This window comes from Bradysia coprophila (assembly GCF_014529535.1).
Source record: "Bradysia coprophila strain Holo2 chromosome IV unlocalized genomic scaffold, BU_Bcop_v1 contig_5, whole genome shotgun sequence".
In the NCBI taxonomy this organism is placed as follows: domain Eukaryota; kingdom Metazoa; phylum Arthropoda; class Insecta; order Diptera; family Sciaridae; genus Bradysia; species Bradysia coprophila.
The window spans coordinates 8,599,285-8,626,295 of NW_023503374.1; the positions used below are offsets into that span (position 1 = coordinate 8,599,285).

A 27,011-nucleotide genomic window follows, 5' to 3' on the forward strand; every position below is an offset into this window, starting at 1 on the left:
AAGTACAAGGCAGAGACTGCTAATGTTGTGTTTTCGCTAATATCACCAAAAACTGCTTCATAATTCCACACACCAATTATACCAGTTGACCAGAATATTATGACATGTTACGTGATTATTTTAAAAAGTCTATAACAAAATCTGTTACTTCATTATTTTCAACATCCAGTTTTTGCTTTATCTAGTTATTTAAAACAAAAGAAATTTCCTTCTTTTTTAAACGGTGTTTGTATTGCCGATTGAAATTTACGACGAACGATGCAAGCGATAGTGTTAGACAACTCATATTATATTCTGAACTCGTCACTCAGTATTGGATCCTATTAGCTTGTATTACTTTCTTATTTTGCTGATTGCGCTCAGGGATATAGAATGATCGAGCTGTAAACTTTCGTAAACGGTAAACGAAAATTTTTGGTCATGTGTAACGATGTTAAGTCTGTTACTTCTTTTGTTTCAATTATTGCTCAGTCTTTGTCACCAAATCGTTCACTTCTTTCAATTTACTAAATAGAAGGTGTCAGAACTCATCGCTCATTTTGTTCATATTTGTCTGTAAGGTAAAACCTCACCAATTTCAAATAGAATATCATTTCCACTGACAAAGCATGATAGAGTAGCATACTACCAATAACAATCGTATTGCTATACTTTACAGATTAAAGAAGAACACAGACCGCAAATGTTTCGCATTATATGAAAATATGACTTAGCCATATATTGATGTTCCCTATAACTCTATGTAAATTTTGCTATTAGGTATGGACTAAACAATTTATTGTCGAATTTCAGATTACTATCCGAAATTAAATGCCCATAAAATTAGTTCTAGCTGCTGGAATGATAAAATAAATCCTCTTTAATGTTTATCCACAAATTATTACTGTTGATGAGTGCTGGTGTAGAGGTAGATCCCATTTTGTACAATATGTCATTAAAAGTTTTAAAATAAACAAGTGAATCACAACTAAAATTAAACAAACAAACGAATTAAATTAATAGAATCAGATGATATGATATGCTGATGCTGGTGTTACATTACCGGTTGAGAGGGTAAAACTATTTGAAATATTACACTACTTAGCATTTTACATATATCCTTCATTCCATGTAAAACTGTTGCTGGAATTCTTGCTTCGAGTGGGGAAGAGATAATTCTTTTATTTCAAACCCAAATTGAACCTTTTCACAACCTTTTTCATGGCAGTATATAATTTTGTTTCGATGTAAGCGTAAATTTACTACGCCGCTGTTATGAATATTGATGTTTAACTACTGGTTGTAGAATTTCATACTGCTAGTGTAAAATGTAATATATGTCGGTTTATGCATAACAATACGGAACAGTTTTGGATTTAAGATTAAATGAAAGGATTTGTGGTGAATATAGGTCACGTTTGGTGTATGAAAATTAGATTCCAGTGAATTTTCAAAATCATTGCATAATTGTCACAAATTAAAGGGAATGTTCGTTTCGCAATTATGCAACAGTATGAACAGTAGGACTATGAAAATAACAATCGTTAATGAATACTTCAAAGAAATATATCTTAAGTTTCACCCTTTCAAGTCATTCCAATTGATGAATTCCAGCTTTTTTTGGATGTGGGGTAACGAATTCTTCGAGTATCTATGAGGAAGTGCGAACGATCCATGATCAAAATACTCAAAAGGGTATGGATCTTGTTGACGTTTTCACCACTTATTGTTAGCAAATTTTCTCTAGCTGAGTATAGCGCAGTTAGTTTTCAAGGGAAAACTTACCGAAACAACCGTATTCAGCTATTAGAACAAGGATGTTTATTAGTAGTTAAAGTATTAGTTAAAGTAGTAGGTAGAGTATTACGTCGTCCCTATACAATTGTTAAATGTTTCCTATGTGCATAATGAACACCAGCTGAATATCACCAGCTGATCTACTAACACACTTATTGTATGATAAACAATCAAAACACATTCTTAACAATGTGTTTACTTCATTCATACGTGTTATGTGCGCGCATAGATGACGTTAACGTAGAAATGCACTGTGTGTAGGTTGTCTTTGAATTATTTACAATACAAAGTGTTTTTGTTTGTACACCAGCTGGTGATATTCAGCTGGTGCTCATTCTGCACATAGGAAACTTTTAGCAATTTTATTTTCCAAAAGCGTAATTCTATTTTTTTCAAATTTTTAGTTTAATCAAACTAACAAATATATATTGTCTGGTTACACTTCGATACAAAATCTTTTACTTCTATTTCTAAAATTCTATTTCAGCAATGTGTACATTAAAATCGGTATACCTTAGTGGTCTGAATCTACCACCAAAAGTCCCAAAAAATCACATTTCAATTTTCCGAGAAAATCGATAAAATGTGAAAAAATTGAGGTTAAGTGCAAGCATTTTTCCGTTGTTCCACAAAAACCTGAGTTTTGCGAATATGTCATACACAACTCAATTTCATCAAAATAAAAAACCCGATGAAAGTTAAGTTCTAGAGGTGCTAGAAGTGCCAATCCCTAATACCAAAATCTAGGAACAATCATGTCACTTCCTCAAGTATGCCGAATGCAGCTCAGTTCAATAAGACACGAAAAAGTGATATAAATTGGTTAAAATTCACCCAGTATACATGAGAAAATACCGCACCCTTCATTCTACGGCCGACTAGCAGGATTGATACTTACTCTGACGGCTCTAGCTCATGATACAGTAGCTCATAATACAGAGAACCGATGTTCATCGACTTTTTTTTCTTCATTTACACTTTCAGCACCTGTCATTTGCTGCATCACAAATTACTTACAATTTTCAGGAGAATAGGTTTTCATTATATTTTGTTGCAAAAATATTAGAAAGTCGTTAAATTTTGTGTTTTTCCAAGCTATTTTGGACAAAAATAGGTGAAAACAATTGATAATTGGTCATAAACTCATGAAAAATCATTTGCATCCAATTTTCAATGATTTCATACAAGTTTGTCGAACCAACTCATCGAATATTTCGAACGTCAATTTATGCAGAGCAGCGATTTTTTAGAGTGTAATGGAATTTTCGACATGCAACAAACTTTTTCCTTTGCGATGCGATGGAAAGTTATCGCATGCTGCTTGTAAAATGTTCAGGATAGTCCAAAGATGTTTTTAAGCTAATCGAAATTATGAGAGAAGTTGAATCAATGAAATTAAATCTGAAATAAAATTTTGGTGCCTTCCACAAAAATTTGGTCATACGGACTTTCGATATGACGGTTTAAAGTCAAAAAATTTTTCGCGGAGGTAGATTTTTTCATGTAAAAAAATGTTTTTTCGGTTTTTAAATTGTTTTGGATACTTTTTAATAATGTATGTAGAGGTAAAAATAAATTTTCACGAAAATTTTTCGAAACTCAGGTTTTGGTGGAACAACGAAAAAATGCTTGCACTTAACCTCAATTTTTTTCACATTTTATGGATTTTCTCGGAAAATTGAAATGGGATTTTTTGGGATCTTTTGGGACTTTTGGTGGTAGATTCAGACCACTAAGGTATACCGATTTCAATGTACACATTGCTAAAATAGAATTTTGCAAGGTTGGTCGATAGTTTTCTCTAACCAAGTGGCTCATGATCTCACTAGTGTTTCGGTCTTGTTGGCTACATGAAATATGGAAGGATAATATGGGAACGAAGTTGAAAAAAAGAATAGAGTTTATCGTAATATTTTTCATGCCTTGGGCAAAAATTACGGAATTTTTCTCGTAATTTGGGCCCTCGGCATGTATACGTAAATAACTATTCTGTTAAATGTTTTTTTACTGGCTACGCCGATGTTGTCTTTTTTCACTTATTTTAAATCAAGAAAATATTCGCAATGCAAATATTTTTACAGAAAAATTTCATAAAACAATGCAACTTATGCTTCAATATTATTTTCCATAGCTATTGCAGACATGGGTCAAACCATATCTGATGAAAAATTGAATTCTACTTTACTGGAGGACGATGATGAGGCTGGATACACCCCATACAACAAACGTCCCGAAACATTCATCGTACCAGTGTTGTTTGCATTCATTTATATAGTCGGTGTCTTAGGAAACGGAACGTTGGTTATCATATTTTTAAGGCACCGTTCTATGCGAAACATCCCAAATACGTAAGTATTATATTGAAATGGATGAATTATTTCTTTTTTAAACATGTCATGTTAGCGGATGACAGAATGTAATAAATTTTTTATGTTTCCGATTTATTTTACGTGTAAACTCTGTGTGGTTTTTCCAAAACAATTTTCAATGTTGTGGTATTTCAATTGAAATTTCCACGAATTTTTCAAAGCTTTTGAATCTTTGGAAAATCAATTACGAAACAAAAGAATTTACTTGTGTTATTTGTAATTAAGAAAAATGGGCAGCAAAGGTTATAGTATGGGTCCTTTGCAATTTCGTTCTTTTAGTTCGAAGGTTTTTACAAGTAAAAGATTTGATTTTCGAAAGTCAAATGGAACTACTGAACTGTAGATTTCTGAGAACTCATAGGTTTAGTATCTTGGAGCGAGCATTCCACGCACTGACAGAAAAGAGATTATTTTTTGCATGTATGTACACTGATAAAAAATGCACAGCAGACTATAAACAATTGAAGTCCTAGACCCAAGCTTATATTTAAAGTTTTATCGTTACCGTCAATGTATTTTTCAGTGAATGTCTTTTGTCTACAGAGTAAGAGACCAGATAGTTTGTTTTCTCTATCAAATGTAGGATTGAATCGAGAAAAAGGACAATTCCCATCAATACCTGAAATTAATTATTCTCAAACACAGATATTTTCCGGCTCATCAAACACGAAAAAAGAAATTACTTACTCATCTGTGTGTGTGCCGTCTAGACATTCTATCTACACAAGGTATCTTGACTATTATTATTCAACGCTTTTCTGCAATTATTCAATTTTGTTATACATCCCAATTTCATTTTATTTAAAATACGTGCTTAGGCAGTCAACTTGAACGTTGAAATTGACAGCTCGAAGGGTGAGTTTGCCTATGGAGCATACAAGCATCAAGCGTGTCAAGAAATCAACACGTTAAAGTAGCAAAAATGAGTTCAGAACAACAGCTTTGAGAAAAAAAAATCGAAAAAAAGGAAATACTAAGTTGCTTTGTAGAGAGAGGCTATGCAATACTTTCCAATCCGAATCAATATTTTCAATTATCTTCATCGTATTTACATGTACCAGAAATTACATTTTTTTGGGTTCTTCACGGTTATTAAAAGTTAAATTGAAATTCCTAAAATGTTTACTCCTTGTCTTCATTTGTTTCCGAAAATGCTGGGCATATTTTTCATGTTCTTCATTTGTTATAAGGTTGACTTTTCACCCCTTTTCACATTTATTTTATGCGAAAAACGAAATTCCATATTAATTGAATAATTTGCGCCATAAACTCGCACCGTTCGCATTTAATTTTATAAAAACAAAACGTTGAGTTATTAGAAACATTTATTTTAAGTAAATTTGGAAAATTTTGATTCGCTTCAGTTTGTGTACATATCTCTCATATTCCCATAACATGTTATGGTTTACAAGTTTACCTCAGCACCATTTAGTATGTTTGTTTGTTTGTTCTGATAAATTTTCTCTATAACAGCGAATTTAATTCACGATGGTTACTATTGACTGTATATGTATAATAGAAAGCAAGCACAAATTCTCCTTTTCTTCTGCATTGTTCGTTTCAATCCTAGGGGATTAAAGCCAATATGATTCATGTCTGTGTTGCGGTAAGTCTAAGCGTATTGTGGAAGCCACTGAAGATAACGTTGATTGTTTCATGTCGACTTGCAATTCTTTATTTATTTCATAAATGTGTTTAGAACTCATATATTTTTGGACACTTTTGTGGAAAATTCTGAAATACTCAAGCACCGTCGCTCGGCTTTCAAAATGTAAAACCACTCCAGTAAGAAAACTTACATTTGAAAAAAAAATAAGAAAATTACAGGTAGTAGCGAATTAAGTAATAGTACATTGAATGACAAGGGGCGAAAGTAAAAAAATTCAACCGTGTGCGAGAGTTGGAGCCCGCGCCGAAGGCAAGGGCTCTAATCGCACAGGTTGAATTTTTTTACTTTTGCCCCGAGTCGTTCATACTATTTTTTTTGATACCAACATTGAAAATTGATACGTATCGCAAACATCGCAACAAAATGTTGAAATAAAAAGGCATTTAGCCAGAAAATGCGGGGGTCCAGGGGGCGGCAGCCCCCTGGTATATGAAAAATTTAATAATTTAGCCATCACAACAATAACACACACAAAAATTAAGATATAACTAACAAATCATTCAGTAACAAAAAGTATCAACTTTGTATGCTAATTTCAATAAGAACACTGGCGCACAGTGTTTTACAATTTTGATCAAAGTATTCTGCATAATATGAGCGGATTTTGTTGACAACTCGACTCATTTCTCTCATTTTCTGTGACGTCAGTCACTTTCGCTGTTCGTTCAGTTGCGTTCGCTCTTCGGTAAGTACTTTCTCCCCGTGGGATGCATTTTTTTACTTTCGCCCCTCATATGCGGGGCGAAAGTATCATTTTTCAATGTTGGTATCAAAAAAAAGATTTTGTTTGAGGCTAAAAACTTTGAACAAAAGAAGTAGCAGATTCGATAAGCTTTGCATTTCTAGAGGTGTGCGCCGATCTTAAAATAGTCGGCGGCGGTGCGCCGACTGGTAAGGGATCGGCGGTGGCGCGCCGACAGAAATTTATAGTCGGCTGCGGTGCGCCGATCGGCGCGCTGATAAATTTACAAAAAATCTAAACTTTCGAAAATAATGCAAAACCATTTGAAAAAGCGTGCGTAATCCTTTTTCCGAACACTGAATTCTTACTATCTTGCGATCTGAAGTATCAACCACATATACAAGGGGAATCAACTGAGACGTATCTCATTTTTTATATTTTGAATGTACAATCACTGACCTATTATTTTAAAAACATCTAATTTAATGAATCCAAGAATGATTAGTGAGTTTGTGTAAATGACATATAAGCTATAAGTCAACTTATAAGTTGGAAATTTTAAGTCACATCTTCATACTAGATGTTCTGCAGGTTTCTTATTTTCAACTTATAATTTATGTCATTTACGCAAACTTACTACTATTATCTTTCGATTTATGCAATAACCGTTCCCGTTGCCTTTAGTCCATCTTCGATGTAGGAGTGAGTTCGTAGTAGAAGGTTTTCGCAAATAAGAGATTTAGATAAACTTAAATTTATAAGTAATAAGTGTATAGAATACGCCAAAATGATTTGTTTCCCAAATTTTTTACATAAATCAGCTAAAAATTGAAAATAAAGATACCAGTGTCTCGTCTTTTGACGAAAAAACTTGAAACCGGAAAGATTTTCCACTTTATAAATTCCTGAAACATGTGATTTGCCACTTTACAATTACAGTAGTGTTCACTCAGTTTTGACTGATTCACTGTATTTTGTTCTCTTTCTTCTTTCTCTTATCTGCATCAACAGACAATAAAATAAACTTCGTCTGCCGTCTGCCGCGCTCCATTCCATTGCACAAAAAATAGAGTAATGTACCCAAGGGTTCACGTTAAGTGAGGATACAGAAAATACAAATGCTGTTTCGACTTCGGGTATCGATGGCGGTCCCAGGCCAGCGTGATCTGATCATCCTTAGTTGTATCCGTCGATACCCTTCCCAAGACAGCAGCAAACTTTTTCTTCGGACTAGTATTTAAAAATTTGCATAAAACACTTGCCATCTACTGATGGAAATACGATACGTTATAGAAAGCTACTTCGAAGATAACCCTGTCGTAGCATCAGAAACAAAATCACCGTCGTACAGTGCAAGTAAGAAGAAAAACCCAAAGTTCCAACAAAAAAAATTAACAAAAAACTCCTTTCTACGCATATAGAAACCTGACTTATAAATTAAGACGCGCCGAAAAATTAGCAAAAAATCAGCGGCGCGCCGGCGTAAAATCGGCGGTGCACACCTCTAGGCATTTCTAAGTCTCAATTTTTACTTTTTGCAAAACAGAATATATTAGTTGAATGATTTTCGTTGTTAAGCTAATTGTATATACGTAAGAACGAAACACAGGAATCTCACTCTACATTTGGACTCCTTATTAAGGAATTAAGGAGGTTTTAGCACAAAAATAAGGAGAAATAAGGAAATTGTTAGTTGAAATTAAGGAAAAATGAGGAGAAATTTTTCAATAAAAATCGAAATTATTCTAAGATACAGCAATTAACATCGGAAGTCCGCCTCAACTTTAAAATAAAACGCATTATTGTTTATTTTGACGTATCGTTTTTGTTGTATCGTAAAATTCACTTTTATCACGTTGAAAATTTGAATATTTTAGGGAGAGACTATTGGCACCGAGTGCCAATAGTCTCTTTATAATACTGTGACTAATGGCACCGGGTGCCAATAGTCTCTTTATTATACTGTGGCTAATGGCACCGGGTGCCAATAGTCTCTTTATTATACTAATGCTAATCGCACCCGGTACCATTAGCCACAGTATTATAAAGAGACTATTGGCACCCGGTGCCATTAGCCACAGTATTATAAAGAGACTATTGGCACCCGGAAAAATTAAAATTTAATAATACAAAATCCGGATATTTTGAAAATTCAACTTGTTTTGTACACAATCTTAAAGAATTAATATTTTTACTAAATGTAGTGTAAAGGCGGATTGTTCGATCCTGAGAAATTCACCGTTTTATGAAATGTAACGTAAAGGTAGTTTGTTTGAAATGCGTTTTGTAGAATACTAGGGAATTCATCCTTCTACGAAATCAAACTGTAAGCAGTTTTGTTGGATCATAGGGAATTCGTCCTTTTACGAAATTTAACGTAGAGGCGGATTGTTCGATCCTGCTGAGGAATTCATCCTTTTACGAAATGTAACGTAAAGTTATCGAACAATCCGCCTTTACGTTACATTTCCCAATAGGATAAATTCCCTAAGATCGAACAAACTACCTTTACGTTACATTTCCAAAAAGGATGAATTCCTCAGGATCGAGCAATCCGTCTTTACGTTAAATTTCGTATAAGGGCGAATTCCCTAAGATCGAGCAAACTCCCTTTACGTTGTATTTCGTAAAAGGATGAATTCCCTAAGATCGAACAAACTCCCTTTACGTTATATTTCGTAAAAAGATGAATTCCTTAGGATCAAAAAATCCACCTTTACATTTTCCAGAAGGATGAATTCCCTAATTCGTGAACTTCGTAAGGCAGTTAAAGGTAAGATAAAAGAATGTTTTGACAATTACGTGAAAGATTGTGAGGAAAAAATGAAGTTCAATACGAAATGCTTTTTTTCCTTCACTAAATCATTAATGAAGACGAATTCGTTGCCTGGAGGTATGAAATATATGAGCGAAGAGGCATTCGATAGGCCATCTATTTGCAATTTGTTTGCTAAGTTCTTTAACTCAGTGTACAATCCGATTCTTGAGCCTGGTATCGAAGAAGTTATGGATCCTTTTCTTCACCAAGAAGGTGTTCTCTCGGCCGCACCTGATATGTCTTTTACTGCTGAAGAAGTTGAGACTGTGATTAAGGGTTTTGATAAGAACAAAGTCTCGAGCCCAGATGGGATCCCAATGCTGTTCTTCATGCAATTATCACTTTCGCTTAAGCTGCCTCTTTCTATCCTTTTCAATAAGTCGATTAGAGCCATGTCATTCCCTTCTGGTTGGAAGGTAAGCTTTGTTTCTCCCATTTTTAAAGATGGGGATAAAGGTGATGTGAGCAACTACAGACCAGTAAGCATATTGTGTGTAGTGTCTAAGATATTTGAGAGGCTCGTTTTCAACAAGCTTTTTGAGGTGGTTAAAGGTAATATTCATGGCTCACAGCACGGTTTCTACAGGAAACAGACCAATCTGATGGAATACGTCTCGACGGTTGCAGATGCTATTGTCAATGGAGGTCAAGTAGATACGGTCTACACGGATTTTGCTAAGGCCTTTGACAAAGTTGATCACGCGATTCTTCTTCGTAAGCTGAGCAATTTTGGAGTATCACCTGGGATGATAACGTGGTTTTCATCATATCTACGTGACCGAACTCAAGTAGTCGTCATTGGCGGTTGTAAGTCAAACGAGTTTTCTCCTACGTCAGGTGTTCCACAAGGCTCTATCCTCGGTCCTTTGCTGTTTATTATGTTTATCAATGATTTGTTAACATCGTTGTCAGCATGTTCAGGATTTGCAGATGACCTTAAACTGTTCAAATCTATTAGCTCGTCTTATGGCTGCCAACTACTTCAAGATGATCTGGGAACTGTTGTGGATTGGTGCAGGAGGAACAACATGGGTTTGAACGTTAAGAAGCAGAGCCTTTTATAAGCATTTTTGACTGGGGTGGAAATTATTTTAGGGGCCCTATTTTTTAGCCGTTTTAGACGCTTCGAATTTTAAGCTGGTTGCTACGTGAAATATTTAGATTTTGAAAAACATGAAAATTGTGCTTTTAAGCGCTGAAGGCGAAATTTTTCCATCATATGCGTGGTCATACTAAATTGATAAAAATTGACATTTATCTACCTAGGTGAAATAATAGCAGTGAAAAAGTGCTATTGTTTCGCCGTCGGTAGATAAAATAGCGTATTCACCTCTGTCCACATGTTTGTTTAGACACATTATAACATTCGCCTTCGGCTCATGCAATAACTCCCCAAGTGTCTAAGCAAACATGTGGACAAAGGTGAATAATCTACTATTAAGAATGATATAGGCTTCTTCCAAGCAACGGTTAAGCCGAACAAAATGAACAGAACACGAACCGATGCCACCCATAGAACCATAACCACAACTTATTTTTCTTTGTTATTTTGACAATTACATTGTTAATAGTGTTGAGGTTATGGCTCTATGGATGACGGTTTGACATTTCATTTCAACTTGGAAAAAACCTATCGCCAAAACTTCAAACAATTTCGGTGAAAATCGGGTACAATGGTTCGGCGATCCGGGCTCGTTTGAATCGTCTTTCAATTCTAAGAAATAGGTATTTTTTACTTTGTGTGTTAGTTTCCCATTTTCAGAGTGAACACATGAAAAGTAGTAACATGTCAAGGGGTCGCGAAAACAGTTTCTTCGTGATAGCTCGAGATAGAAATGTTTCTAAAAGTTGAAATGTTGTAGGAACATAGGCCACTAGTAAACCTTCATTAAAAGTATAATCATTGGTAAGCGCCGCAGCCCGTTCTAGACTTATGACTCAAAATATGGTAAACGTTTGGACATTCCTGCTGGCTTATAACAGCGCTTATCCATGGAAGTGTAGCTCGACTTAGCCTCTTTCGTTTCATGTATAATACACCCCAAATAAATTGTGGTGCAAGTCAAAAATGTAGTCGAAGTAAAATTTCTGCCCAGTAGACTGAACTATTTTACAAGACAGCTGAATATTACGTTGCGCATATATGTACATTTTACATATTGACCACATTATGTGCAGCTAAGATACATTGTACTGCTATGTTAACAATTGTACTTGTCCCGGATTTGTACAGCATATCAGTACATTTTTCGTGGTAGTTGAACTGCTGTACTGTTAAACAGTACTATTGTCTATTGAGCTATACTATGTACAAGATAGATTAGAATGATGCCCTGCTCAGAGGGAGCTGCCTAATTCCTAATAAAAAAAACACTCATCTCCACTTAGTAATGCACTCTATTTTTATTGAATGAACTTATTCAAAGGTTAGCGTACGGTTAGCATGTATCATAGGATCGTGTACAGTGATAGCTTTCTCTCGAATTAAGCCTCTAAACATTTGCTCTGGGTCGTGCAATGCACTCGGCCAAGAAAATTTAGCGATCACCTTTAACCCATCGTCTGACACATCAAATGTAATTGACTTGCTGCCAGTGAAGATACTGATTGCCACGCAGACCAAGTTGCTTTTCAGTTGATGGTCAGTGTATACCCATGTTCTGTATGGGGGATTAAAAATGCTCGCACCAACAACTGGTACTGCATTGTTTGAACGGAATCGCTTTGTCGATGATGGAGGAGCATAAGAGCCCAGCTCTGCAATCTAGTTAAATACCTTTTCGTCCTTAGTTTCAGGAACAACACCACTTGGTATCCCTTTGATGCCTCCCTCCGAAACTGAAACAAACAAATCATTGTGAAACAAGGCATCAGAACAGTCGGAGCGTTTGCTGCGACTTAGCCCCGTACAACCCGTAATCCTATTTCGTCCGTAGCCCTAATAAGCCCGGAACCCTAATACGTCTACAACCCTCTAATGCGTCTGTTACCAAAATGCAAGTCAAGTTGGGCATTGTCAAATTTACTGAAACTGATCATTTTTAAAATTGCGCATAGCGCAATTACGAAAGCCCGTACGAAGTACCTTTCAAATAAAACCAACAATTTCCGACATTATTTTAGAAACCCAAAATTTTTTGCCAACTTTCCATTGGGTATTCAATTACCTCTCAAATGAAACAAAAACTAGCAAAATCGGTTGAGATTTACTCGATTTATGTGCAAAAAGCACTTAGGGCCTAGTAGCGGCCTTAGTGCAAGGGCCCAAATTTGAAGCTTTTTTTGCCATCATTCTATTCGGCATTCAATTATCTCTCAAATGAAACAAAAACTAGCAAAATCGGATGAGATTTACTCGATTTATGTGCAAAAAACACTTAGGGCCGAGTAGCGGCCTTAGTCCAAGGGCCCAAATTTGAAACTTTTTTTGCCATCATTCTATTCGGCATTCAATTATCTCTCAAATGAAACAAAAACTAGCAAAATCGGATGAGATTTACTCGATTTATGTGCAAAAAACACTTAGGGCCGAGTAGCGGCCTTAGTCCAATGGCCCAAATTTGTAACTTTTTTCGCCACGTTCTTTTCGGTATTCAATTACCTTCCATAAAAAACTAAAACTAGCAAAATCGGATGAGATTTACTCGATTTATGTGCAAAAAACACTTAGGGCCGAGTAGCGGCCTTAGTCCAAGGGCCCAAATTTGAACACTTTTTTCGCCACGTTATTTTCGGTATTCAATTATCTCTCAAATGGAACAAAATCTAGCAAAATCGGATGAGATTTACTCGATTTATGTGCAAAAAACACTTAGGGCCGAGTAACGACCTTTGAGCCCTCCCAATAAGCCCACGTTGCATCTTACCCAAAAACAATGTTCAGCAACTTTGTTCTACTCGTCAATACCTTTCATTTGATATATTACAAGCAGCTATTGCGTGCGTATTTCGGTAGATATCGTCGAAAGACTGAAAAACACCTATAGGGCCCTAGCTCTGGAGGGGCCGACCCTACCATGCCCATTTTCGAACTTGACCTTACTTTTGTCGATACCAATCGGGGAAAAAAAGAATTTTGAAAAAAGGTTGTGATTTACTCAAGCTATAGGGGTCACGGACGGACGGACGGACGGACGGACGGACGGACGGACGGACATTTTTTTTATTGCGGATTCGTCATCTATGAACATAACCAAATGCTTTGTTCTTACTGTCTGCTTCCAATTCGACGTGTTACAAACGGCATATTAATCTTATAAGCCCCCAGTACTTCGTACGGGGCTAAAAACAGTGCTTTGTAACCTTACCGAACTCTCCGTACCGGGCTTTTGTTTTTCTGAAATGAGTGCCGAAAACTTGGGCTGAAAAATCATGGAACATGTCAACTTGGATTCAACTTGGATTCAATTTACTTTGCTTTTTTCAGATCACTGTATTGTGACGTTTCAAATCGGTCGCTGTTTTTTCAAGACTTATTTCAACGGTTCTCCTTTTTAGCCCCGTACGAAGTACTGGGGGCTTATAAGATTAATATGCCGTTTGTAACACGTCGAATTGGAAGCAGACAGTAAGGGCAAAGCATTTGGTTATGTTCATAGATAACGAATCCGCAATAAACAAGGCATCAGAACAGTCGGAGCGTTTGCTGCGACTTAGCCCCGTACGACCCGTAATCCTATTTCGTCCGTAACCATAATACGTCCGTAGCCGTAATACGCCCGGAACCCTAATACGTCTACAACCCTCTAATGCGTCTGTTACCAAAATGCAAGTCAAGTTGGGCATGGTCAAATTTACTGAAAGTGTTCATTTTTAAAATTGCGCACAGCGCAATTACGAAAGCCCGTACGAAGTACCTGTCAAATAAAACCAACAATTCACGACATTATTTTAGAAACCCAAAATTTTTTGCCAACTTTCCATTGGGTATTCAATTACCTCTCAAACGAAACAAAAATTAGCAAAATCGGATAATATTTACTCGATTTATGTGCAAAAAACACTTAGGGCCGAGTAGCGGCCTTAGTCCAAGGGCCCAAATTTGAAACTTTTTTTGCCATCATTCTATTCGGCATTCAATTATCTCTCAAATGGAACAAAATCTAGCAAAATCGGATGAGATTTGCTCGATTTATGTGCAAAAAACACTTAGGGCCGAGTAGCGGCCTTAGTCCAAGTGCCCAAATTTAAAACTTTTTTCGCCACCATTCTATTCGGCATTCAATTATCTCTCAAATGGAACAAAAACTAGCAAAATCGGATGAGATTTACTCGATTTATGTGCAAAAAACACTTAGGGCCGAGTAGCGGCCTTAGTCCAAGGGACCAAATTTGAAACTTTTTTCGCCATCATTCTTTTCGGTATTCAATTATCTCTCAAACGAAACAAAAATTAGCAAAATCGGATGAGATTTACTCGATTTATGTGCAAGAAACACTGAGGGCCGAGTAGCGGCCTTAGTCCAAGAGACCAAATTTGAAACTTTTTTTGCCATCATTCTATTCGGCATTCAATTATCTCTCAAATGAAACAAAAACTAGCAAAATCGGATGAGATTTACTCGATTTATGTGCAAAAAACACTTAGGGCCGAGTAACGACCTTTGAGCCCTCCCAACAAGCCCGGGTTGCATCTTACCCAAAAACAATGTTCAGCAACTTTGTTCTACTCGTCAATACCTTTCATTTGATATATCACAAGCAGCTATTGCGTGCGTATTGCATGCGTCCGTCCGTCCGTCCGTCTGTGACCCCTCTAGCTTGAGCAAATCACAACCTTTTTTCAAAATTCTTTTTTTTCCCGATTGGTATCGACAAAAGTAAGGTCAAGTTCGAAAATGGGCATGGTAGGGTCGGCCCTTCCAGAGCTAGGGCCCTATAGGTGTTTTTCAGTCTTTCGACGATATCTACCGAAATACGCACGCAATAGCTGCTTGTGATATATCAAATGAAAGGTATTGACGAGTAGAACAAAGTTGCTGAACATTGTTTTTGGGTAAGATGCAACGAGAGCTTATTGGGAGGGCTCAAAGGTCGTTACTCGGCCCTAAGTGTTTTTTGCACATAAATCGAGTAAATCTCATCCGATTTTGCTAGATTTAGTTTTTTATGGAAGGTAATTGAATACCGAAAATAACGTGGCGAAAAAAGTTTCAAATTTGGGCCCTTGGACTAAGGCCGCTACTCGGCCCTAAGTGTTTTTTGCACATAAATCGAGTAAATCTCATCCGATTTTGCTAGGTTTTTTTTTTCATTTGAGAGATAATTGAATGCCGAATAGAATGATGGCAAAAAATGTTTCAAATTTGGGCCATTGGACTAAGGCCGCTACTCGGCCCTAAGTGTTTTTTGCACATAAATCGAGTAAATATTATCCGATTTTGTTAGATTTAGTTTTTTATGGAAGGTAATTGAATACCGAAAATAACGTGGCGAAAAATGTTTCAAATTTGGGCCATTGGACTAAGGCCGCTACTCGGCCCTAAGTGTTTTTTGCACATAAATCGAGTAAATCTCATCCGATTTTGCTAGATTTTGTTTCATTTGAGAGATAATTGAATGCCGAATAGAATGATGGCAAAAAAAGTTTCAAATTTGGGCCCTTGGACTAAGGCCGCTACTCGGCCCTTAGTGTTTTTGCACATACATCGAGTAAATCTCATCCGATTTTGCTAGATTTAGTTTTTTATGGAAGGTAATTGAATACCGAAAATAACGTGGCGAAAAATGTTTCAAATTTGGGCCATTGGACTAAGGCCGCTACTCGGCCCTAAGTGTTTTTTGCACATAAATCGAGTAAATCTCATCCGATTTTGCTAGATTTTGTTTCATTTGAGAGATAATTGAATGCCGAATAGAATGATGGCAAAAAAAGTTTCAAATTTGGGCCCTTGGACTAAGGCCGCTACTCGGCCCTTTGTGTTTTTGCACATAAATCGAGTAAATCTCATCCGATTTTGCTAGATTTAGTTTTTTATGGAAGGGAATTGAATACCGAAAAAAAAGCGTGGCGAAAAAAGTTTCAAATTTGGGCCCTTGGACTAAGGCCGCTACTCGGCCCTTAGTGTTTTTTGCACATAAATAGAGTAAATCTCATCCGATTTTGCTAGTTTTTGTTTCATTTGAGAGATAATTGAATACCCAATAGAAAGTTGGCAAAAAATTTTGGGTTTCTAAAATAATATCGTAAATTGTTGGTTTTATTTGAGAGGTACTTCGTACGGGCTTTCGTAATTGCGCTATGCGCAATTTTAAAAATGAACACTTTCGGTAAATTTGACCGTGCCCAACTTGACTTGCATTTTGGTAACGGACGCATTAGCGGGTTGTAGACGTATTAGGGTTCCGGGCGTATTATGGCTACGGACGTATTATGGTTACGGACGAAATAGGATTACGGGTCGTACAGGGCTAAGTCGCAGCAAACGCTCCGACTGTTCTGATGCCTTGTTTGTTTGCTGTTTAAGTGTGTAGATGTTGTCGTTGCATCTTGAGCAGATCTGTTCAACCGCTGTTTCTCTGAATTGTTTGAATGTGAGTTTTTTTTTGGAAAATGTTGATGCATGAATTTTTGCTTGTGTTTTGTTTGGTTATTTTCACAGCAGTTTCCTTTTTGATCTATGACTTTCCATCAGAAGATGGCATTTGTTTGTTAAATCATTCGAAAACTAGTTCAACGGAATGATTTACTACTGTCTCGTGGAACGGACCAGCGGAAACGACTGAAGATGGTTAGACCACGGTAACCTCTGACCGCCACTGGTTCCGGAGGTCGAAACAGAGATATTCGTCTAAGATATGCTTTACGCACACCCTGGGATAGGGAAGAGCCAAGCTCTGTTCGTTAAAATTTTTTATAATTTTTCTTTCGCTTTTAGAATTTTTGATAGGCATTTCAGTTAGTAGTTGTCCTCGTCCCGAGCTTTATGTATGTGTTTACAGCCCGTTGCAATAACCGTAACGTAAAAAAAGCTTGGATTCAACTTGGATTCATTTTACTTTGATCCGCACGAATGTTTTTGTAATTGCACGGACGGCAATTCTAAACATTTACTCTATACTTCCGACTTGTTGTTTCCATGGACAGTTGCCAATTTGCAACTTAAAAAACTCTCAACATTTACTCTATACTTCCGACTTGTTGTTTCCATGGACAGTTGCCAATTTGCAACTTAAAAAAACTCTCGATAAAGAATTTGTCGCACGGATATTTGCAAAATATCTGCACGCATCCATAATATGGTGACTGTTCATTTGTATATTTCATTTTACTAATAAATTTTAGTTGTAAGTCTATACTACTGTTACGTTACACATTTGTACTTGTCCCGCATAAAAGAAATGTTCAGCAGTGCTGAATATATTTTTTTGGGTGTAATTTTCAGTAAGAAATCAAACAAAGAGAATGTGAGCAATATCTGCTTAGCATTAAGAGACGCCTTAATTAAGTATTATCAAAAGCTCCCTGTGTAACTAACTCGAAGGGTGATGTTTGGACAAAGTTCATAAATTATCAGAGTTCATCGTTGCTCGCACAACTTTACAATTACAGCCTAAATTAACTTTAATCAAATCAACAAACATTTATACTCAGCATCCGTGCGTTCCAGCTGTTTGCTAATCCACAAAATATCCATTGATGTACTGTAACCCTAAACAGAAACCTGAAACGAAATCCCTTATGACTTCTACAGTAACAGTATTTTAATTTTATTTTCTCGGATATTATATCTCTCTATCCACTCATTTACCGTGAAACATTCATCTTATAATATCGACACGAACAGAATTTTCCATACAAGTTTTTGTAAGCTTTTTTTTCGTTGCGAATTACATTGACGTTGTTAAACGTGAAATTGGTTTTCTGTTGAAGCCATATGCTTCAACTTGTTGGGTTTTTTGAAAATATTAATTTCTGATGTTATCTCAATACGGAGGACTGAGCGCAATTCATTGGCGAAATTAGGAATTTTTTTTTTTTTAATGTAGCCCCGACAACCGAAGAAAAATAATATAAAAAAATTGTGGGAAGATGTGGAAATGAGACTCCTATTGCTGAAGGACTATGCATAATTTTTATAAATTAATTTTCTTGTCATAAATTCGATTAAATATGTTGATGAAGAGACACAAAACCTCCATAGCATGTTAAAAATTTTCTGTCACTAATCCGTTTGGATGACAATTTTTCTGACACGTGAAATAAACAAATCAAAAATTCTTTCGAAATTACCTGGTAAATGTGATTCGTATTTTTGTATATACACTGCTTGGATTGCGCAGTAATTTTTGCTTGTTCCTTTTACTAATTACGATCGTTTTTTGATTTGATACCTATCTCCACAGACTTCTTATTTTGCAATAACGGTGTAAAGTGATCCGACAACACAAGGTTTATGGGGATAACTATGCTAAGCATTTACCATCCATAAGATTTACTTTGAGATATTGCTGTAAAATTCCATTATAAAATTCAAAAAATTTTCTCCTTCTTCGCATTATTTCAGCTACATTTTCTCGTTAGCGTTGGCTGATTTGCTGGTAATATTGGTGTGTGTGCCGACGTCTGGAGTTATTTATACCTTTGAAGAGTGGATATGGGGTGAAACAATGTGCAGAATAACTGAATTTGGCAAAGATGTCTTTTACGGTGTTTCGGTTTTCACTTTAACAGCTTTAGCCGCAGAACGATATTGTGCCATCGTTAATCCATTAAGGAAATTGCAGGTATGTTAACTTAATGAAATTATTGGGCAGAGAGAAGCGCTGTTAGATCGCTTTGATGTTTGTAGTTTAAAAATTCCATTATTGTTCTTTGTCATATTTTTTGAGGATTTAGCTTCAAAAACCTGAGCAAGACTATGAAAAAAAAACTTTTTTGAATATCGTCCCCTGTTAATTCGAAAAATAGTCAGAGCTCTTGTGTGAAAGCAGTTAATGCCGTAGTGGCTTTCACGTCTGCTTACCATTACTAAATTGAGCTGGTATCGCGAGCTTTCGAAAATCCACTGCATACAGAGAAAAAACCGATTGCCAGATTTGCAAACCTGAATCGGTTCATTATTATTGTGTGCGAGACAACAGGGCTTATTATTAGGACTTTCAGTTCTCAAAATTCTCAAAATTCTTAAATAATTCTAAAATTTCTCAAAATTCTTAAAAATTCCCAATAATAAGCCCTGGTGCGAGAGTTGATCCGATTCAACATTGCCTGCACAACAACCAAATATTCGATTAACACAAGAGCTCTGTCTATAAAGGTTTTGAAATCAGTAATGGAATAATTCATGCATGAAGTGATGTTGTCCATTGTAACCAATTGTAATCAACTAATCAACATTGTGTTTGTTTTCGCGTTCAATCACCGTAAATTGATTTTTCATATAGACGAAACCATTAACGGTTATCACTGCAATATTGATCTGGGTCTTGGCCGTTGTATGTGCAACACCAGCCGCCATTGTTTCGAATTTGGTTGATTTACCGGTGAAGAATAGAACAACGAATTGGACTATTGTGACGTGTCAACCGTATGGTGATCCCTTACAGGAATCTACGCCGATTTATGCAAAGTATGTATACATTTACTTATCATTTTACAAACAAAGGGCAAGCATATTTCACAACGTAATCAGTGAATCTATTACTTCACTTGTTGCAATTTTTTCCATCGACATATTTTACTTCATTTGTTGTGACACACATTTTGCTATAATGTACGACTATCCAGAAATTATCGTTGTCGATAACAGATAACTAGTCGCATCTAGTCATTCGAATTTACCTAATCTAATTTCCTTGTTTCTTCTAATTTATATTTATTGCTTTCAACCAGATTCGAAAAGATTTATTGTGCGTAGGTGTGCAGTTCAGTTATAACCATAAATGTGATAATATGAATAGGAATAATGAAAATTTATTTAAAAGCACTACAACTTTGAAACGAGTATATTCCATTTCGAAGTTCCTGAAATTACGTGATTGTCACAAAGCACTTGATATATGGCATTATCACATGAGTTTCACATGAATTTTCTTCAGTCAAAACTCAAGAGTGTGTTATATTATACAACATCTACACCATCTACACCCTACACACCAACTCACTTACGTACAAACAAATTTCATGAGATGTTGAAGTTTGACAATATTATTCAGCGCTTAGGAGATGTATTATTTCAGAGAATTTTGAACTTTTTTAATTCAAATACAAAAGCCCCCATTTAATCGAAACTCCTCTGAATTTGATTCGAAATTGTACATCCATATCATCCTCTCAACCGTTTCTCCAACCCAACCACCGATTAAATCAGTGTTGGAAAATAGTTCTTTACTAATGAAATTTCAATTTTCAAACTTAGGTTACACGTACACCCTTTGGACGAATACCCCTTCCCTTGCCGGGAACCGCATCAGTTCTTGTCCTCATTTAGAGAAACGTTTTCTTCATGCTGACGGAATGTATGGGTAGCCAGACTGTATATTCCACGACTTCTTGAAAACGAAAATTTATTTCGCGCTGCTGTTATCAAAAGATATATCTCGGTTTTCTACGAACAAGTTACATCCTTACGGTCTACTCTAACTTTTCGACAATAAATTTTAACTTGTACGACAATTTTCCAAACACCCTTGGATGACTGCATAAATCTGCATAACCTTTGTATGACGCTGATAGCATTCTCATTCCAAAGGCGGTTTATTTATTAAATACAGCAAATTCACGCGACAACGATGCAATTCATTGCTAAGGATGAAATTTATGCTGCTCATTATAAGTTATTTAGATGAAATCTCAAAGACTGTAAGAAATATTTATATTATTCGCGACCTACTCTAATTTATCACTGTTAACATTATCTTATAGTGCTCAGTGAAGTTAATACCATGAATAATACGAGCACAAAATACATAACATCATCATCCGTATCATCATCCATGTTATGTGCATGAAATATTGATACTTTTTCCGGTATAATATTTTATGCATCCATACGGATATATCTCAATTTTTCTATTCGAATTCATGCATAATGTCCATATTAGTATGAATAGCCACGAGATCGTTTACCAGAAGAAGAAAATATGTTTGTGGTATGTAAAGCTATTCGAGTGTGTAGGAGTATTTATAGATAGATGTGTGAATGGAAAGGACAAGTTAAGCTCTCATATCTTGAGAAATGTAAGCACCATGGAATCATATATATATATATAAATGTACGGTTTATTTACGCTCCGTGGTATTATGTGCTCGTTGTCTAACACATTTTGCTATCTGTCTTATATGGTACACTATTGTTTAACGTGCCAAAATCGAGTGTGTTGAAGAGTAGAGAATGTGTTACCATTTCCACTGAATAAATATATTTTAGCACTCCATTGTGTGCTATTGACAAAACATAAGCGCTCGTAATGCAATCAAAGGGGTAAAGTTTACAGTTCGGATTCCTTCCTGAGAAAATTTGTGTTAGTAGAAGCCAATAAGCAACAGTTTTGTTTGTTTTTTCTTGGTTGTTGATAGAAGAACCTTTCAGGCAGGGAAACGGTAATTAATTATAGACATACCGTAATAAGTTTATAAAAGGAGGTTACGCTATTGTAGGCAATCGTAAGGATTTTAACAAGATAAGAACAAATAAATAAAAATCAAGAATTTCACTGCAGAGTTTTCCTGTATTTTCCTTTCCCACATGAACTTAGTTTCAGATAGCACATCTCGCATGTTGAAAAGTAATTTCCAATTTGGATTTTAACAATGTTAAACCACTCACAATAGCAGTAAAACCCGAGTAAAACATGACTTTGATGTATGTGGTAAATTTACCCAGGAAATTGGAATAAGGTATGCAGCGAAAGACTTAATGAAATTTGTTTCCATATTTTCTCAAAGGGGGGAAGGCATTTTGTTCGTTTAAACTGTGACACCAATTCAATTTAGCCTTTCCGAAATCCATTTATTATATTTAATCTGTGGCGTTGTTATCGAACTCGCAAAATTGTTTTATGTTGTGTTGGTTGGTGGTAATAACTGTGTTCACTTTTCTTCTTAAACTACAAGATGAAGGTGTGAGACCTTAATTGAATTCACACTAAAACACATGTTAACATCAATTAACGAACCAGGACTTGTTTCTCGCAGTGAGAGATGTGAGATTGTTAGTACGAGCAGGCGAAGCGAGGTTGACAACACATTCTACGTGTGTAACTCCATTTCGTTATGTCAGTAAAAAGAACTCTTTTCGTATGTTTCATTCTTTAAATCATTTTTTACCATGAAACAATGATGACTTTTCCCTGAGCAAATATTAAGAAAAGTGAGGAAACACCATGGTCCATCACTTTACAAAAATGAGTCGTCATGGCTTTATGGTAAAAAAATGATTTAAAAGATGTCCGATAATAAATTTACCAGATCAGGCACTGATGTACGTTTAAATCTTGCGGTAGCTTACCTATTTCATGTTATAATGTAGTTAGACAAATTATGGAAATCCCTGACGTCGGAAGGTGACCAAATAACAACTTTGAGATTGAAATCATTTATAATTTTCTTAAACTTTCAGAGACGACAAGGATATTGCCAGCTATTGAATCTCTTACTTCTTTTGATTGAAGTATGTTGACACGAAATCTTTTATTTCGTTTGCTTTTACATTTTACCATAAAGACACGTTTTATATTATTGTCATCATTGTCTAGTTAAATTTAAAAGGTGTACCATGTCACAATGTTCATTGTAAAAAACAACGCTAGATCCGTATTTTCAAATTCTATTGTTGCACCACTGACAAAAAAAAGTTGAAAATCTTACCTGCAGCAGGTAACTTTGTATCCAGGTAATGTACATTATCTGCCACAGGTGTGTTTTTCGTATGAGGCACTACAGCTATTGTAGATTACGTGGAGACAAAGTTACCTGCTACAGGTAAGATTTTCAACACTTTTTTGTCAGTAAGAAGAGGTCAAAGTGTCAATAATTTTTAAATGGGTATTTCACCAAAGCACCCGCTTTTATCTGAATTTTACATTTCGATACTTACCTGCGCTTACTTTTGTGCAATAATTACTTCCTTCGAACAGGCATTTCGATACATTTTACACATTGCTCGAGGACTCCTACATGCCGCCTTTGTAATCCGATACGATGGAAATTTTTATTTGTTGTTACGGAATAAAATGAAAATGTATGCCGAAATTCGTGATTTTTATTCAATTTTACGCAAGAAATGTATCGCAATGTATCGCAACTTTAAACTGAAAAAGCTTTCAAGATTCCATATTTCCGTTTTGTTGCGAAACATTATCCTCCCCCTGCCTTATCCATAAACAAGACGTATAAATTGAGTGAAAATGAGAAAAAATATTGTGGAAGAAAAAAGTCATTCAATTTAGCTTCGTAAAGAAATTGCGGCATTTGCTTGAGATGGAAATAATTTTATTCGATTTTATTTCGGTTTGAAGATGCCAAGTAATAGTTTCTGTTTCCGTCCACTTTTCCAGATATAATGTAATATGCAAAGCAATTATCTACTACATCCTTCCTTTATCCATTATCGGCGTATTATACGTATTGATGGCAAGACGATTACATGTCAGTGCTCGAGATATGCCAGGTGAAAAAATGAGATGGTTAAATTCGTTATTTTTCAAATAAATTAATATTCTTGACACTCTTGAACCAGGTGAAATAGCTGGACCACAGAGCAGAGCACAGGCACGGGCTCGAAGGCACGTCGCACGGATGGTTGTCACCTTTGTTATAGGTATATACGCGTTTCATTTATACTGAACGACTGTTGGGTAAATAACAGAAAAAAAATCCTGTTTAGTTTTCGTAGTTTGCTTTCTGCCCCAGCACATATTCAATCTGTGGTTTCATTGTAATCCTAATAGTCGAGACGAATACGATCACTTTTGGCACATTTTGCGGATAGTTGGATTCAGTTTGAGGTAAACAAAAGCAAAAAAAGGGCGAATGATACCACTGATGACCCATTTTTTATCAACACACGAAACCAATACCAAACTCTTACCAAAATTAATTTTCTCTTAGTTTTCTCAATTCATGCGTAAATCCAATTGCTTTGTATTGTGTATCGGGTGTATTTCGTCAACATTTCCATCGGTATCTGTGTTGCAAAACGCCGACACCAACGAAACGTTTGGGAATGTCCACGGCCAGTGGAGCTGACACAACATATATGTCAACCATAAGACGGAACAATCAAAGTAACAATAACACCGTACAGTCACATAATGGGGGATCACCAACGCACAGCATCGTTATAGCGGAAAAGAGATGAGACACGATTCAGAGTTCAGTTTTGTAGAGAGTGATGGGTTGTAGCGGAGGTTATTTATTGTAAGTAATTAATGTAATTGATGCAAGAAGAAAATGGCATTTTTGCACACATCACGAATTTAGTTGAGAGCATGCTCTAGGAAATAATTTATCCAACACAATAAAACAATGCGAATGTAAGAGGTAAACGGTATAGTTTTTTCAAGAACAATTGATGTTAATATATTCGTGGACGTCGTACACGCAAGGAGCATTTAATTATTCAAAATTTCACCTCATAAGAGTATTTCAGAGTTTTGACGAATTCTTTCCAATTGTAAACTTCTTTCACGTTCTTCTGCTTCACAGCACAAAGCTTTTGACAAAATCCATTTAGAATCCATGAATTCTGAACGAAAAATCGTTCGCGTATTGGAAACATCGGAGGCATTAGTTTAAATATTCAGAGGTGAAATTAAAATCTTAAAATTGCAGCTATATAAGACCACACTATTGATTATTTACAGTGATGTACTGCATTTTCATATACATTTACAACCGTTAACCCTAGAGTTGAAGTGGATTTCTTGTTTTGTACGTAGTATAGTTCGTGCGTAAAATTGTGTACATAACCCGGTATAAAAAAGGAAAGTCATATTTACGAGTGATTATTAACCAATATTTAGCATGATCTTGCTAAACTCATACCTAGTTATGTAATAACTATTGTCGTCATTCTCAATAACGGATACATAGCCGTACGTAAAAAGTTAAAATTGTTATAGACGTCGCGGAAAACATTACAACCAAGACTAATTTATTTTACTTTTATCAATACAAATACGTCCCTGTTTCAAACTGTTTATTTTACCAAGTGTTAGAGTTGCAGCCCGATGATTAACATGGATTATATTTAGTTTCTGAAGCTTTTCTAGTTTCCAAAAAATTGCACAGTGATTTTCTAATGATTTTTTTTCGGTTGACCTTTATCTGCTCTTCGCTTGTGATAGACCAGATCGTGTACGAACGTAATAATGAAGAGAATTGATTAAATTTATCGTTAATTAAGGTTTAGTATAAAATTGTTGTTAAGGTAAGGATATAAGCCTATTAAAATAGAACGTTGATGGACCAAAACTCGTGAGGAATGTTATACTAACTAATATGTGTATGAGTTACTAAGGCAATGAAGGCAACTAGGTGTATTTTGTATTGGATGTAACATAAACGTAAATCTTATAACGATGTGAGAATCTTATTATCCAAAAGGATAACCATAACAAACGAATCAACCTACACGTTTTTCCCTTTTATATTTTCTGAGATCCCGAAGTTTTAGAATAATTGGCAGGATTAGAAAAAAGGTAAGTTACATTTATGTATGTAGATGATTATGCAAAGGAACTTAACGCGTCAAGACGTACATTGTTATGTTAAACATTTTTAAGTTGTGGATTATGAAAACAGTAACGCTTAAAATATCTACCTTATCTCGGGAGTACAACGTTAAATTTTTTAATGGAAATGACAGAAATGGAAAATTGTTTATCATGGTTCGTTTTTCAATGTTTCGAAGCACTGACATGGGTATACAGTAAATTGGACTTAAATATTAGAACGAATAAGATAAATTTGAACGGAATATATTCGGCGTATCAACTACGTCTACGAATTTCAAATATATTTTCGAATGTCAAAAATAATTTGATATTTTTATGAAATTTTTCAAATACGGTTCGTAACTTATATTTTGTGTCCATGCCATAGGGTATACGTATACAATACACACATGTGTATCTGACAAACTGAATATATTCAAATCAGAAAGAATGAATTTAAAAAAATTGTATAAAGAATGTCACATCACTACGATAAATTATTCCTTGCATAAATAACGTTGCAATTGATTTGTATAAAAATTAATTAATTATTGTGTAATTCTGACAGTTTGCAGACGACAAGGCAAGAGTTTCTTCAATTTCCTGATTGAATCTTGTACTTCGTTATCTTTAACATCCATTTTGCTTCATATTTGTTAAAGACTAGATCAAGATTCAATAGTTACTACGACCCGAAACTTATGATTTAAGAGTCAACTCGCCAAAACTTCGAACAGTCGGGATTCAAGCCGATAGCGATCCAAACGAGCTATGGCTCAAATGAATCGTCGTTCAATTCGTCGTTCAATGTTATATAGTGGAACAACTTTTTTTGGAACCGAAGTGGTCGCGAAAATCGTTTTTTATCAATTACTTTTACATGCGAGATGTGAATAATGTCAAATTGTGTACGTTTATGAAGGTCGATGAGCTGAATATTATTGACGAACAAACGCCGAAGTTCGACCCACCCAGCCGCCACAACAAGTGAAAAACCTCGAAAAACCGAAGTTTTTAAAGGGCTCTGGGCGGTTCGGA

The 27,011-nt window shown here is 35.6% G+C and overlaps 1 protein-coding gene across 1 annotated transcript in view; it reads left to right on the forward strand.

Annotated features, from left to right (window-relative positions):
* LOC119071691 (neuropeptide CCHamide-2 receptor-like) overlaps positions 1-26,759 on the forward strand; it is a 70,839-nt gene extending 44,080 nt beyond the window's left edge. The window contains exons 2-8 of the mRNA XM_037176679.1: positions 3,908-4,124; positions 18,821-19,040; positions 19,701-19,885; positions 23,814-23,926; positions 23,996-24,076; positions 24,143-24,263; positions 24,367-26,759. Of these exons, the coding sequence (XP_037032574.1) occupies positions 3,919-4,124; positions 18,821-19,040; positions 19,701-19,885; positions 23,814-23,926; positions 23,996-24,076; positions 24,143-24,263; positions 24,367-24,616 (1,176 nt within the window). The 5' untranslated portion in view covers positions 3,908-3,918 and the 3' untranslated portion in view covers positions 24,617-26,759. The remainder of the gene's footprint in view (positions 1-3,907; positions 4,125-18,820; positions 19,041-19,700; positions 19,886-23,813; positions 23,927-23,995; positions 24,077-24,142; positions 24,264-24,366) is intronic.
* Positions 26,760-27,011: the final 252 nt, after the last annotated feature.